The following is a 16,186-nucleotide window of genomic DNA, read 5'->3' on the forward strand; positions in this document are numbered from 1 at the left end:
TTTCTCATAACTAAGGATACTTATTCTTTTCAAATATATTTGTTCTTCTAATAGCCAAATGCTGTCTTCCATCTGTGCTGTGTTTAGGGTATATGTTTAGGGAATCCCAGGAGTCTGGGCTTAGAGAAAGGGAAGAGTCAGCTTCAGCTCTTACTCAGGGTCTGCTTGGGCTTTTCAAAGGTGATCAGGGGCCTGGAGGAGGTTGACAGTGGCACTGCACACCCACCCCCATCCCAGGCTCATTGCTCCTGCTCAGATGTCCTATTTTTAAAATACTTTATTTTTTTTCCATAATACTGTCATTACAAAAAAATACAAAAAAACTACTATAAAAACATTCAAGGGCTTGTCAAAGTGAGAAAATCTAAAGACCCCATCCCAGGACCTGGCTGAACCAGTCTTTCTCCCAGCTCCTTCACTGTTTGACCTTTATACAACTGTGGGGATGGGGTGGGGTTACACAGGCATAAAAGGGCTGGAAATTTCCCACACAGCCTCTGAGATGGGTAAGAAATAAGTAGCTTCACATATCACAAAAGTGGGATTTGGAAGTTTGAGGGTGGCTAGGCCCTGAGTTCAGAGGTGTGGGGAGAAACCTGTGACCCTGAATCTCTTGGTGGAGAATAGCTGCCACCTGCCCCCAAAGCCCTTTCTCTTCCTGATGAAGGCTGGGAGATGGACACTGCTCATTATCTCTTAGCCTTAAAACAGCAGGCAGCCCTTTCCTCTCACGCTACCCTTGCACACGCTAAGAGCAGTAGGGAGGACAGAACTTCCTACTCTATGGTGTGTAGGCAGGGGAGCTTTTGGGAGGCTGCTGATGGCCTTGTTCACTTCCCTGCCCCAAATAAAAAGTGTCTCGTGCTCAATGGCCCTGTTCCCGGGGTACTGCCTTGTGATCTTCCTTCCTATCTCAACCTCAGAGAGATGCAGACAGCTCTCGGTGAGTGGTTCATGTGCGTGAATATAGATGTGGTAACCTTGGTTCTCCAAGTGTTGGACACTGTGGTCCTCAGGTAGGGGTGGTAAAGTAGTATCCTTTCTATTCTCTTCTTCCCTCAACAGGAGGAGGCCAAAGAGAAGAGAGAGGAAAGGTATCAGCAAGGTATCTGACAGAGGGAGGAGGACATGCTATTTACAGGCATGGACAAGGAATCTCTAACTTCAAGTAGCACTCAGGTTACTCTCCAGCCACTGGAGTGGGAACTGGATTCAAAGCTAGTGACATGAAAATTGACCCTTGGTCTGGGCCAGCTCTCCCCACTCCCCCCACTCCCCCAAGGCAGCCCAGCTTTAAGGGGATCAGGGACAGGAACATTTTCCTGAAAACCAGTAGGCTTTTTTTGCGTTTAGAAAAAGTTGCCAGTGTCCAGTGGACATTGAGCTGGGTGCACATTGAGTAGGGATAATAGGCGGTATTGCTCTGGTAGACTCTGGGCTGGCAGGGCAGAGCCTAGGAACAGGGTAGATGCTGCTTAAGGATTTGTCTTGTCTGTGGTGTTAATCTGTCTGGGAAGCGAACTTTGAACTCAACAATGAGGTCTCCCCTCTGGGTGGGCACCTTAGGGAAGGGAAGCCCCTCCCCACGGAGTCTCTTCACGGTGCCTGGTTTGATGACATCATTGCAGGGCAAAGGAATCACTCGGCCATCAATGGTGGGAATGTTCACGGTGCAGCCACATAGTGCCTGGGGAAAAATGAGGCAGAGTGAGGAAAAGGTGGGAGTAGAGTGGGAAAGACGGAAAAAGACTGACTTGGGAAAGAATGACCCGCTGATGGAAAGGAATGGGAACATCTCCCCCAACGCGCACGCACACGCACACACACGCACGCACACACACACTGCCACAGGACCCACCTCTTTGAGGCTGATCAGGGCACTGTAGAGCACATTGGTGCCATCTCGACGGAAGTGTGCATGGGGTTTGTCTTTGAGCACAAAGACGATGTCGGCAGGGATATTGTCAGGTGTGGCATCACCCTCTTTGGGGAAGGTGATCTTGGTGCCTTCCTTCCAGCCACGCTTGATGACAATATGCAAGATCTTGTCCTCTGTGCGCACAGTTCGCCCATCAGGGTTGAGGCGCCGCCTTGTGATCTTCATGCGCTTGGTGGAGCCGTGGTAGATCTCCTCCAGGGACACCCGTAGCTCATGTACCACAGGTGGGTCCTGCACCTTGCGCCGAGGGTACAGTGGTTCTGGGGCTCGCCTTGGACCCCTGCTCAGCCCATTGAAGCCAAAGCGGCCAAAGGCACCAAATGGGTCCTCATCTTCATCCACATCCATGTCATCAGGGTCAAAGCCACTGAAAGGCCGAGTGGAGCGGCTGCTGGCAAAGAAGATATCGAAGGGGTTGGAGCCACCAAAGAAGGAAGCAAAGGTGGCATGGGGGTCCCCATGAAAGGTGTAGTGAAAGGAGCCACTGGAGCCACCTGACGTACCACCGCCGGTCTTCAGGCCTAGAGGGGAGGAGAAGTTAGGGGCAGTATGGCTCGTCCTGGATCCACCCCAGTCTCTTCACCATGCCCTCTAGCTCCCAGTCTGTAAGCCTAGAGAAACCCAAACACCCGTTGCCGTTGAGTCGATTCCGACTCAGCAACCCTATAGGACAGAGTAGAACTGCCCCATAGGGTTTCCAAGGAGCAGCTGGTGGATTTGAACTGCCAACCTTTTGGTTAGTGGCTGAGCTCTTAACCACTGTGCCACCACAGCTCCTAGAGAAGCAACCTTTAATTCCCCAGAGGGGTCAGGCTAATAGAGGAAGCAAAGCCTCTGGCAGGATTAATTTCTGCTCTTAATTATATATTTAATAATAATGCACATTTTGAGGTTCAAAGAGACTGAGTTACCCAATAGGCAGAAAAGCCAGGACTAGAGGACTTAGAGGATGTGACCTCCAGTTCTGTAATCTTTTCCATGTACCCATCGCTCGAAGACTTCTCACAGAGTATTGAGTGGCTGGGCTGGAATCAAATTACAAGTCATACCTGGCTCCCAAACCTTTGCTTATCTCTAAGAGACACACAGGGCAAGAGACAATCACATAGGATTTGAGCACACCAGGGGCTAGTAGGTGACCTGTCCCAAATGCGGTAAGGACACAGGCCAGAAGGGAAGCCCATTCTTATTCTGCTTCTAGTAGTGTTTCCTTTTTCCCTGACTTCTGCCCAAATGAGAAATTAGAAGGGCCCAAAACAGCAGGAAAGCTCGTTAGCTGAATAATGGAGATGAGAAGCTATTTCTCTAGAAAGAGTTTTCAAATGCTTTGTTCCTACACTCAGGGCTCACAAAGATGCAGGACTCCAGGGGCACCATTCACACATTGTGCAGACATAGAATACAGTGGGAATGGGGCTCCCTGGAGTTATACAACACCAAGTCCTACACTCCATACCTAATATCAGAGCAACCGAAATGTACACATGGGCTGACACATTGAGGGTGGTGACCTCAGAGCCCAGTTATTCTCTCAGGTCCTCTCCAAAGGGTTCAGATTCCTGGATGCAGTCCTCATGGGAGTGTAGGAGGGAGGGTGGCAGAGGTGATGGGGAGTATGGGAGGAAATACGGGATGGCATTAACACTGAGAACTGAATATGTAGGCTTAGAGGTGGGACCCAGGCTAGGGGAAGGAGTTCGTCTCTTTAAGAGAACTTCAGTTGGCCTTGGAAGCCTGAGCCTAATTAGCCTCTTACTTCCAAGGACCATGGAGCCCCGGTGGTGCAGTGGTTAAGAGCTCAGCTGCTAACCAAAAGGTCGGCAGTTTGAATCCACCAGCCATTCCTTGAAAAGCCTATGGGGCAGTTCTACTGTGTCCTGTAGGGTCACTATGAGTCAGAATCTACTCAACAGCAACAGGTTTTGGTTTTTTGGTTTCCAAGGACCCCTAGGGCAGCTTTGAGCTTCATTAGAGGCCAAGTGGCAGGCAGTTCAGGAACTTGTGGCAGATGCCTTCTCAGCCCTCCCCCAAGACCCAGGGTCTATTCCTTCTGTGGGTAGCCCTGGGAAGGGGCTGATTATCATGCAAGTTCAGGAAGTGTGGCAGAGCTCAGTGAGAGAGGGAGGTTATACTGACAATGACAGGAGGGGGTAATTTCTCTCTGTAGGGATTCCTCTTCTAACACTACCGCCCCCTTTTCAAGCTCGGAACAGTTTGTCCTCAGCCAGAGCTGCTCACAGAGTCTGTGTTCACAACTGATCTGACTGGCTGTTGGGGAGGAGGCAAGGCTGCTTCTTCCTCCCCAGGCCCTGAAGGTCCCTTTAAGGCTGTGCTGCATCCTCAGGGGCCTCCTGGTATGGAGGTCTGCATCAGAATCTGTGCTTTGCCCTTCACTTAGGCTTGGTCATACAGGAGGGGTGAAGTTTCTGGGCAGTTCTCCCAGCTCCCACTTTCTTCCTAAACAAAGGTGAGGCCCAGGGGAGGAATGAGTGCAATTCCTAGACAGGTCACATGGTGGCACGGTGTCTTCACTGCCTCCCTCTTCCATCCCTCCATTCCAAAGAGAAAAATTTCTTAGCTGTGAGAATACTGGAAATTCTAACAGATGCCTAGTGAATCTGGGAGTTGGCAAGTCTAAGACGTGAGCAGGGAAAAATGGAAGGAACTAGTAGCATGGAGAATAAGAAGTAGGGGTTGAGAAGACTGGGGTGCACAGACGATAGGAGTAGAGAAACAAAAATGAGGAAGGGGGAGAAAAAAGAACATTCTTTTCAGCACCTACTTTGTATTAGGAACACTACATATTAAACCCATTTAATTTTGAGGAAGGTGAGGGGGAGGAGGAGAATGTTAAAGAAAGGTAGATGCTGTTACGGAGGAAGGACAGTTCCTCTCAGGAAGGAGAGTCCTCAGCTGTGACAATGTCTCTTAATATAGCCTGACAGGTGCCTGTGGCTGGCGGGTGGCAGGCGGCCCTGAGGGGCAGGCCCAGAATTAGCAGCTACATCATGCCCGTGGGATGTGCTGGGAGGGGCCACCCTCTCAGAGGCTTTATTTGGACCTTTCCTGCTGCCCTGTGCGTGGCCACCAGCTACCCCAGGGAGGGGTAAGATGCCAGCAGCAGTTTCCTTTCCACCCTTGGATCCTTGCCGCTTCCTCTGGGAGGCAAAGCTTCACCTCAGTTCTGCTGGCCTAAAGCGGGGAGGGAGGGAGGCAACTATCTGTCTAGCTCAGAGCTCCAGTGGTTAATTCCCAGGCTTCTTAAGGGCCAAACTTTTATGCTGATGGATGTAAATGCTCTGTCCTTTGAGAGCCACACATTCCCTCTCCCCAACCTTCCTCCTCAGCCAATGGAGCAGCAGGGATTTCAGGCAGGACTAATAAGGCTGGGAGGGAAAGAAGGGGGAAGGCCTCTAGCTCTAGCTCCAAATCTTCAGACCTCTCCAAGGCCTGAACTTGAGGAGGGAGAGGGGCAGAGAGACACGGGGAGAAATGTGTTAAGACTTGGTAGTGGGTGGTCTCTTCTCTCTTCTGGGTGTCACTGCTGGAACACCTGCCTCCCTCACCCCCTCCTCAGCCTCCAGTTCCTTAATATGAGAACTGGTTCACCCAGGGCCCCAGACAAGGACAGGCATCCAACATCAGGCTGGAGCACTGCCCTCTTACCTTCCTCCCCATATTGGTCATACAGGCCCCGTTTCTTAGGGTCACTCAGCACATCATAGGCCTCTGCAATCTCCTTGAACTTCTCCTCAGCGTTGGGCTCTTTGTTCTTGTCTGGGTGGTACTTCAAGGCCATCTTCCGATAGGCTTTCTTGATCTCATCCTCATTGGCCCCCGAAGGGATTCCAAGAATCTTATAATAATCCTTTCCCATCACAGCCACTGGACCAGCACTGGTCTCCTTGTTTCTGAAAGAAACCCAGGGCCAATCCCTGATGGCTTCTGTTCCCTTCTGCCTCAGTCGTGCTCCTGATGATCCTGCAATCCCTAAATGACTTACTGTGTGACCTTCAGCAGGTCACACCTGTTCCTTGGGCCTCTGTCCCCCATCTGTAAAATGAAAAGTTTGGACTAGATGATCTCTTCCAGCTCTGACATTCTAGGATTCTATGATTCCTTCCTTACCTCCTGGGTTTTCCCAGCAAGAAGCTGGAGGTTGTGACCTATTTCTTGGGTCTAGGCTAAGGCCCAGGTCCTTGGGCCAGACTGAAGACCCTGAGAGGCCCTGCTGAGTGAGGCAGCAACCATGGACTGACAGACACACACAGAAGCTGGTGAATATCAGTGTACTGGGTGAGGTCACTTGAGCATGATGGTCTCCTATGCCATGCCTCAGGCATGGTGCCCAGGCTGAGGGCAGCTGGGGCAGTGGCTCAGGACTGGGGACAGACCTGAGGATTCAGCCAGCTGTCCTGGCTCAGCCAGGACTCAGCCAGGCTGAGTCAGGGTGTGGGTGCCTGGAGTCCTTTTCTTCCACTGGAGACCCCAGGCCTCCCTGCCCCCAACCCACCCCTCACATGTGACTCAGATCAGAGGATGACTCAGCCTTCGGAAATTGCTGCTTCTAACACCCTCATTAATAGGGGGGTAACACTGTCCTTCCCCTAACCAGGGCAGTAGTTCCCTTTACTCATCTCCCAATGTCTACACACAGAACTGTGTGTGAAGACATGTCCATGCTGCCTAAGCACCCGTGTTGGTGAACAAAAGCATCTTGGGTAAGGCCTTTTTTAACCCTTGTTGTTAGGAGACAATTGGGCATTAACCACGATTTCCTTAATATCTTCCCTACCAGTCCCTCCCTCTCACCTGCCCCCAGTGGTTCGGGATCTGGCTTAGTGCCAGACCCACACTTCTTTGATGGTCCCTTCCAGGCTAGGTACAAGGGCATTTGGTATGTGAGGGAGAAATATAGGGCTCTAATACTTCCAGAATTATATCCCCCCACCCATGTGTTGGTGATGAATATGAAGGGAAGGGGACTTTACTCTAGCTGGAGCTATTTTGGGGAATGGCCAGAAGCCATTCTTCAGCTTTTTGGCATTTGGCCAACTCCTGCCAAAGCCGGGAGAACCAGAGTCTTTCTAGCAATGTCCTGGGCTGGCAGCCACAGCTGAGTCCTGTGTTTTTGCCTCTGACTGCTTCACATCAGTGAGGGTATGGGGGTGCCCTGGCAGGAGTCAGGGCTATAACTGGGAAAGGGGGAGGCTCCAGGTAGGCAGGGACAATGGCCCTAGTTCCTGCCCCCACAAGGCCTGCTGCAGGTGGCTGAGTTGACTCATGGTTCTGGGAGTCACCTCACTCTGACAAAGAGAAGGCTCCATAAAGGCGGGTACTCCCCCATTCCCCCCACCAGTATGTCATGCCTGGTGGGGAAGGCTGGGGCTGGGGGAGGCAGAGAAGAAAGAGCATCTGGGGGAGGGCAGCCATTTTCGGAAGCAGCAGTAAAAGCTGTCTGAGAGAAAATGGGGGTGGTAGTGGTGGTGGTCTGCCATCTCTGTCTCAGCCTACACTCTTTCCCCTGGCACTGGGAAGGAACCCTAGCATACTAAGGGGCGCCCCAGAGAACTCTAGCAGCTTCTAGGCAATGGGCACTCCACTCTACCAACCCTTCTCTTGTTGTCCCTGCATTACCTCTTCACCTGGCCAACTTCCTCTCTGGCACCCACCTGCTAGCTGCTCTAGAGTGCATAATTCTCTTGTCTCCATACACAAAGAGCAAGGTCTCAGGAACTGCCTCTTTTTCTTCCTTCTCCTCTCCTCCTTTCTTCCCTCCCCTTACCCACAAGCCATGTGTTGGAATGACCAAAAAGCCCCATGGCATGGCACTGCCTTTGATGGTGAAAAATGAAGAGAATGTTAATGGAGAAGCAGGAATGAAAAATGGGGAGAAATGGCAAGGGTATAGGGAGGCAAGACAATTGATAGAGAAAATGAGGTACTGATAGAGGGGGATGAGGAATGACATGGAAATGACTGAAGTGAAAAATGGGTTCTGACACTGTTAAAAGGGAGAGACAGAAAGTTTAAAATACGGGAGATGTTTGTGGAAAATGGATGCCTGAAGGGTTTGAGATATGAAGAGATGAAGGCTGAGGAAGAAGGGGGGTTCTCGCATGTAATGGGAATGAAATGGAGATGAGATGGAGGGAGCAGGTAGGCAATGGGGGATGGCTGATGGGAAAATTTGACTTGGTATGGGTATGAGTGCCCTTCTACGGAAGGACTTACCGAAACTTTACAAACCCATTCAGCGTCCACGCTCGAAGTTTTAAGGGCTCCAGCTGAATTTTAAACATCAAGCTGGCTAAGAAGTCTTCTCCCCAGAAGTTTGGGAAGCTCCGGAAAGCTCCTCGGGCCTCCTGGAGTGGGGGTGGGCAGGAGAGCACTGTGCACTTTAAACATGCCCAGCCAAGCCCCTCACCTCTGGCGGCTCCACTGGAGCCTGCTTGGGATGCTGCAGCTCTGGAAGCCACCTCCTCAGATTCTCAGAGACATTTGCCCAGCAAGGGCTGTCTGGTACAGCAGGAGTGGGACTTGATCCCCAGGTGTGGAGTGAAGGGATAGCACCTGCTCTCAGGTGCAGCAATGTCTGGCTGATTGTGAGTGACTGTATGGTAGTGTGACAGTGAGGATGGCAGTGCGAGCGTGTGCTTGTGAGTGGCAGCGTGTGTACCTGTGACAGGTGTGATTGTCAGTGAGGGCCTGAGAGGCAGTGAGCTCCTCTCTCAGGGGAGGATCCAACCCCAATTCCAAGAACCTACTCAATCAAATCAATGACGGGGAGTCTCTTCCCTCGCAGAGGGGCAGGGAGGGGCGGGGCGGGGGAGAGCAGAGCTTGGTCAGGACAAAAGGCGCGGGTGAGGAGAGAAGGGAAGAAGGAGAGGGGAGGGGGCTAGGCGGGGGAGGGTAGTCGGTGATGTCACCGGCGCTGGCTGGCCGGGCCGGCTTAGAAACGCCTCCGCCCGGCAGAACCCAATCCGACCCTCCCCACCCGGCCCCCACCCCAACCCCAGCCCTGCTCAGACACTGGCTGCTCCCTGTGGGAGCCAAGCCCAGGTCGCGGACATCCAGTACCTTAGCAGACCCCAAGTCCCCGCACCCCCACGGCAGAAGAGCCTTTGGGCCCTCAGTGTCCCAATCCCCCTGACACCAGGACCCCTGCCTTCGCGATGCCCCCTCTCCCGGGACTCCCGAGTCCTGGCTCGGCACTCTCACCGGTGAGGAGCTGCGGGCACCGCCGCGGTCGGTCAGACAGCCGCTGCCGCCTCCCCGGGCTCCGGCTCCGGCTCCGCTGTCTCCACTCAGGACACGAGTTGCCTGCCCGCCGGCCGCCGACAGCGGGACGGGGAACCCGCCCCCACGGCTCCGCCTCCTTGCCAGCCATTGCGCAGTCTGCCCGCCACTCAGCTCAGCCTCTGCTGTGATTGGATAGCTTTTAACGAGTGGCTCGGTGATAGCCGCCCATATTCCGCCCCTGTCAACCGGCCACACGCGCACACATTCCTGGCAGTGATTGGTGTGAGTCTGATTGGTGCACTCTGGGATCAATCAATCACACCTCTTCATCATCTTGTCTTGTCATTGGTGAAAGGAACAGAGGGCGGCACCTTCGCACGCCCTTTGATTTTATTGGTTCGTCTGTAAGGCTCAGACCCAGCCTGGGGCAACTATATTAGTCCAATCTCCGGTTTGAGAAAGTGGGACGTACTGGCCATCGCTCGAATCCCGGGAGAACCTTCTGGAACTTGTGCAACGTCAAAGGCAGCCTTAAAGGAAAACTATGCCCACCATTTGGCCGTGACTGTGGGCACTCTTTCCTTTCTTCTTTAGTAGGTTGAAGGAGAGAGAGAATAGTGCACTCTGGGAGGTGTAGTCCCTGGACCAGTGTCAAAACGTCACTCCTTACCTGTCTTCCGTAGAGCTCAACCTGACCTGATTTAGCTTTACGTTGCTTCTTGTGGGAAAACCCAGGTGGCGCAGTGGTTAAGTACTACGGGTACTAGCTAAAAGGTCGGCGGTTCGAGTCCAGGAAGCGCTACTTGGAGACTGTAGACCGTTCTACTCTGTCCTTACAGGCTCATTATAAGTCGGGATCGACTCAATGGGTTCGGGTTTTTTTTTTTTTTTGATTCTCATTGACCTGACATGACCAAACTGAATCTCAAAAAAGACCTCGATAGTCAGAGTTTAAATACCGTTTTGATCTCTCCTTGTCAGCACCTAAGTAATTCTCCCCAGGCTCAACACCTCCGTGATTCCATTTCTGAGTCCCCTTCTCAACCACTCTGTAATCCCGTTATCCTAACTCCCCACCCCTATAAGCGACCCTTTCTCAGCAGGCCCCCACAATCCTCTATTTCAGTCTCCGTTTAAGCCTTCGTCCTGCTTCCTCTTTGAGTTCTCGTATTTTGTTGTTATTGTCATTGTGTGCCGACGAGTTGATTCTGACTCATAGCGACCCTATAAAACCCAAAACCAAACCCGTTGCCGTGGAGTCGATTCCAACTCATAGTGACCCTATAGGACAGAGTAGAACTGCCCGCATAGAGTTTCTAAGCAGCACCTGGTGAATTCAAACTGCCGACGTTTTGGGTAGCAGCCCTAGCTCTTAACCACTATGCCACCAGGGTTTCCAAGCAACCCTATAGGACAGAGCGTTTTAGTCCCCTTCAATTGATCCCTATATTTTGCCTCCTATGACCCATATGGTCTCCTTTCTGTTCCTCCCCGACCCCATGATCTTATGTCTTGTCCTATTCTTAATCTTTACTCCATGATCTTCTCTATTCTAACCCCACTGATAACTCATTGCTGTCAATGGATTCCAACTCATAGCGACCCTGTAGGGTTTCCAAGGCTGTAATCTTTATGGAAGCAGACTGGCACATCTTTCTCCCATACAGCAGCTAGTGAATTCGAAATCCATCAACATTTCTGTTAGCGGCCGAGCGCTTAACCACTGTGCCACAGGGCTCCTTTCTCCTATCCTAGCTCCCCCTCTTTAACCCTTCCTCTTAGCTCCCCAAGATTTCCTTTCCTGACACCCTCAGAATCCCTCATCTCAGTGCCCCCCCACCCCATTAAATCTCAGTCTCAGTGTCCCCACTGTTCAGAGCAGGCGGGGCTGCGGAGGCGGCCGCCAGCGGAAGCCGCCGCTTGAGCTTGAGCAGACACGGTGCCTGGCGCCCACGTCACTGTCTCCCAGGCCCATCTGTGCTAGAGGGAGCGGGGGTGGGGAGGGGGTAATCAAGGGGTGAAGAGGGGGAGGGAACTTCTGGGAGTTTGAGGACAAAGAAAGAGCCAAGGGAGGATCTCTCACTTACCTAGCTTTTTTGCTGCATCCCAGAGACAGAGTTAGGACAGCCGTGAGGTCACACAAACTGGATAGAGCTGGAAACTGAGGCTTGGAGAGCGTCAGCACCTTAGGCCACAGAGCAGCGCAGGGGAGATATCTAGGGGTCCTGGGGTCAGGTCTGCACGTTCTCCCTTACCTGCCTTCTTTTCAGCACTCAGTATGGCGATCCCAGGTGTAAAGGGGTGTGCGGTGTGAAGAAAGAAAGGGAATTGGGGTGAGGAGGATGGAGAGAAGGTGGGGTGAGGGGGATGAGGAGGGGAAAGGAAAGGAGATGGAATAGAAGATGAGAAGGGGAGATGGAGTGGAGGGCGAGGAGGGGAGGGCAGATAGGGTGGGAAACAGAATAGAAGAGAGGGAAGATGGGGTGAGGAGGAATGAGGAAGGGAGAGGAGGTGGGGTGATGAGGGAATGGAGTAGTTCCAAATGGAGATGGGCAAGGTAGGATAAGGGGGACACACTTGGGGGCCCAGACTGGTGCTGGCCACTCAGATCTCTCTCCCCCACCTCCAGACTCATGGGGGCCTGTGCTGTAGGTGGCTCTGATTCTTCCTATTCCAGTTCTTCTCTTTTGCCTCCTCCAGTCCTGCCTGTGCCAACACAGAGACAGAGAGTTTAGTCACCAGCCCTTACCTGGCCCCCGCAGATGCTAAAGTGTAGGCTTGGCCCTTTGAGGGGGCAGGCAGGGCTATGCCCTCAGTTGGTGGTATGGGCTCCGTTGTCTGGCTAGTTCATTATTGCTCTCCCCTGTCCCATTGTCCAGGGCATCAGGGGTGTGTGTGAGGAACCAGGGTGCACAGCGCAGCAAGGAGGGTAAGAATGCGGACCCTAGAGTTAGATTGTCGACCTTGCAAGGTTACTTGCAACATCTATGCCTCGTTTCCTTCTTAGTAAAATGGTGATAGACAACAGCAGTATCTATCTCATAGAGTTGTTGTGAGGGTTAATTAAGGTAACAAATGTAATGTACTTAGTTCGGAGCTTGGCATGCAGTTAATGCCCAACAAATGTTAGCCATTACTGTATATGTTCACAAATATCTGGGTGTGTGAGTGCATCTTTAAGCGTGTGAGTCTGATTGTGACTTATTTGTATTACTATATTTGTATGTGATTTGTGAGTGAGATTGTATCTTTGCAGTTTTTTTTGTGTGCCTGTTTCTTTGTTATTTGCTGTATATGTGTGATCTTGTGTGTCACTATACATGCGTGATTAAATGTGTAGCCCTGTATCTACTTGACAAAGAGGGGATGCACTGTGTTGCTGTTGACACGCTGATACCGTGTCTGTTGGTGTATGCATGCGTCTGTGATCATGTCAGTTCCAAACACCCCTGCTCAACCTCCCTCCCATGGAGACGTCATAACCCTAGGTGTCCCTCATTTCCTCACCCTGAGGGAACCGGAACCCATGGGCAGGGGCGGAGGTGGGTGCTAGTGAGGAGGTGTTCAGACAGGAGCACATGTTCTCTTCCAGACTGCGTATGGAGGGGGGGGGAGCACCCTATCTTGTACATCCTGAAAGCTCCAGAGGAAGTGCACCCCCTAGCCTATTCTCAGTTCCCTGTCTTGTCACCATGGCAGCAGTTGCCAGGGGCTCCCATGGTTGCTAAGATCTGGGTGTGGGAGGCTGCCAGGCCCTGTTGCCAGTAGAAACAAGAGAATCCTCGGGGTGGGGGAAGAAGAAGACCACCCCAACAGCTGCTAGCTCTCTGCATCAGTAGGACTGGCCCTTGGTCCTCTCCTATCCCCAAATTTCACCTATGATTTATATGTGGTAGTACTAGGGTTGACGGTAGGGGGCTTTAGCAAGAAGCTGGAACCAGAATGCTGGGATCCACCTTCTGAGGAGAAAGGGGGCCATAGCCTGCCCATTACCATCTTTAAAGTTAGAAGGTCCTTAGAAATTAGTGACTCCTCCATTCTGTCCCCCATCCCTCATACCTCTCTCCTGGGCAGCATCCCTGCTTTTGTTCTCCAGTGGCTGATGGTTTCACCTGGGTGTGGAAATGCTACGTTGATCCATTACCCTGGATGCAGATTGATTCCTTCCTGTGGTCAGATTCTTAGCATCTGACCTGGCTACATACTTCATGCTGACACCTGAGCCCAGACTTTGGTCCCACACTGAGTCTCAATTTTAGCCTCAGACTGAAATACTGACCTGGTCATAGTCCTGGACCAGACAGTTCCCTAAACCTAGCCTCAGCCCTCAAAGACGTGGATGAGATCTAATCCTGATACCAGATACTTGAACTTATCCACAGATTCAGTTCTGATCCTATACACTGAGCACTGACCAGGGATCTAACTCCCTGGGTACTTGCTCCGGCTCTTCCTCCATGTTCTGAACCTGTTCTAACTAGTACCATAAAGCTTCAAAAGAGTTATTTCTTGCCTTGGGGTGAGAGGACAGTGCTAGTGATGACCAGCAGGGGGCGTGCAACATCAGGTTTCGCAGACCTGTGAAGCAGGTATTAAGCATATTGAGATATTGGATCTTTTCTCTCAGGTCAGGACTCAGCGCTAGAGGCACTATAGTTGACCTAAGAGGTTGTACTAAAGAAATTAAAGTTCCCAACCCAGTGATTACAAAATTCTGGGGTCATATGTGTCCTTAAAGTCATGGATCAAGTCATGATCATCTCCTTCCAGCTCAGCCAAGCTTAGGGCTAGGTGTGCACCAGAAGGTGCTTACCTGTTTACTGGCATCGCAGGTCTTGAGAGGACTGCATACCTAGTAAGGTATCCAACACCCACCAGCATTTCTGTCACATGGTTATACAGCTTCACTGCCTTCCCTGGTATCCAGTTATCTTTTTGTCCAATTGAGCAGAAATCTGCCTCCCCATAGTGCCCACCTTTGGTTTTAGCTCTGCCCTTGAGATGATATCGACCTCATCTTCCCCATCTACCAGACATCAGCCATCAGCATCCTTCAAGTTTGATCCTCTCCAGGATGAACACCCCTCATGACTTCATTGGCTCCTCCTTTGCTTTGTTTCAGTTCCAGCCACTAAGACCATGTTCCATGGATGGGTTTCAGTTTGTGGTACCTGGCTCTGAATAGCTTTTTCCAGTGCCCATGCAGTGTACAAACCAGCTGGCTTGCCTCCCTCCTCTGACTCTGAACTTCTTTTCATGTAGCCTCATATTACATCAATTAATTTTTGGTAGCCACATCATACTGTTCATCCATATTGAGTTAATACTACAAGCTCTTTTCTCTCTGAGTTGTAAATCACATCTTGCCTATTTGTACCTACTATGATTTTGTACACATCTTGCCATTTTTACCTGCTATGACATGAGTCCTCGGGTGGTGCAAACAGTTAACATGCTCAGCTGCTAACTGAAAGGTTGGCAGTTTGAGTCTACCCAGAGGTGCCTCAGAAGGAAGGCCTGGAGATCTACTTCCAAAAAATCAGTCATTGAAAACTCTATGGAACATACTTCTACTCTGACACACATGGGGTCGCTATGAGTTGGAATTGACCCAATGGCAAGTGATACTGGCATGCTTTTGAAAGGAGTGCTGTATTTATTTTAAAAAAAACAAAGGTACTTGGAATTTTTTTTTTTTTTTTAATTGGAAGTAACACCTTCCAAATTTTATGGCAATCCTTAGGCTTGGAAGTCTCTCCACTGGATGCTTACTTAAAAGACAAAGGGACTGAAGGTCCCCAGCAGGCTTGACTGTGACTTCAGCACTGTGGACAGAGACCACTGGCAGTACCTCCAGCTGTGCCAGGGACTTGCGGGAGGGTGGAAGATGATACACTCATGGCCTTCAGATCGGCCAGAGATCGTTACTGCTTACCCAGTGCCTTAAAGCTCTTTCCTCTTACCAAACTCTGTCTTCATTCAACTACCGGCCCAGAGGCAGACAGGACAGGGATGGTTTTCCATATTTTACAGATGAGGAAACTGAGGTTCAGAAAAGCCAAACTCCAAGCAACCCTGGAACAGTGTGTGCGGTGGTGAAGAGAACACTAATTACTTCACCTTTAGCGAATTTAGCAGCCACTGTTTTCCTTTAAGAGGAGCCCTGGTGGCGTAGGGGTTAAGCACTTGGCTGCTCACGGAAAGGTCAGCGGTTTGAACTCACTAGCCACTCTGTGGGAGAAAAACGTGGCAGTCTGTTTCGGTAAAGATGTACAGTCTTGGAAACCCTATGGGGCAGTTCTACCCTGTCCTACAGGGTCACTATGAGTTGGAATTCGATTCAACAGCAATGGGTTTGGTTTCCCTTTGAGATAAAAAGGGAGTAGTGCACTTGAGTCAAACAAGGAGGACAGGATAGATGGACGTTTGTCTGGAGCCAGGCTCCAGACAGCCCTGGGAGCAAGAGGCAGTTGGTAGGAGGGAGCAGTCCTACGAGCATCTAAAGTTCTGGCCAGGATCACTGGACTGAGGATGGGGAAGCCTTGTTCATCATTAGGTTCCTCAGAGGCCCAGTCTTTATGCCTATTTTTCTGCCCCAATACTCAGCTTCACTGAGTCTAGAGACAAGGAGAAGGGTGCCTGTGGGCAGTCATTAAGGTGTCCTTAAACCTGATGGGTCTCAGTGTGGAAAACTCCAGGGAAGAGAGGTATGAGAGCCCTGTGAGTGAAGAGGAGAGCTGCGCAGGTTGTAAGAAGTTCTGTGACATGGCTACAGGCCTGGTTACCTGTGTATGTGTATCCTCAGGGATGGAGAGGGGAGGTGCTAGACCATACAGTAGTGGGTCCCTTTGAGCTATATTTTGACAGGCAGCATAGCAAACTGGTTAAGAACATGGGCTCTCAAGCCAGACTACCTGTTCTCCCACTTCCTAGCTATGTGGCTGTGTGACTTTGAGAAACTTACTCAGCCTCTCTGTTCCTCACTTTCCTCATCTGTAATACAAA

General features: G+C 51.1%; 1 protein-coding gene across 2 annotated transcripts; it reads right to left on the reverse strand.

The window, feature by feature from the left end:
* Window positions 1-262: 262 nt before the first annotated feature.
* On the reverse strand, window positions 263-9,357 carry DNAJB5 (DnaJ heat shock protein family (Hsp40) member B5). 2 transcript variants are annotated; one of them, XM_004372305.2, is made up of 5 exons: window positions 9,161-9,329; window positions 8,174-8,330; window positions 5,606-5,850; window positions 1,859-2,460; window positions 1,409-1,687 (listed from the first exon to the last, which is right to left on the reverse strand). In XM_004372305.2, exons 1-5 carry the CDS (start codon window positions 9,327-9,329, stop codon window positions 1,454-1,456), a joined length of 1,407 nt encoding a protein of 468 aa, XP_004372362.1. In that variant the 3' UTR covers window positions 1,409-1,453. The 2 variants fall into 2 exon arrangements, with proteins under 2 accessions (XP_004372363.1, XP_004372362.1); XM_004372306.1 differs by lacking the exon at window positions 8,174-8,330 and having other exon boundaries at window positions 263-1,687; window positions 9,161-9,357.
* Between the last annotated feature and the right edge of the window lie 6,829 nt (window positions 9,358-16,186).

Source organism: Trichechus manatus, unplaced genomic scaffold (assembly GCF_000243295.1).
Source record: "Trichechus manatus latirostris isolate Lorelei unplaced genomic scaffold, TriManLat1.0 scaffold00016, whole genome shotgun sequence".
In the NCBI taxonomy this organism is placed as follows: Eukaryota; Metazoa; Chordata; class Mammalia; order Sirenia; family Trichechidae; genus Trichechus; species Trichechus manatus.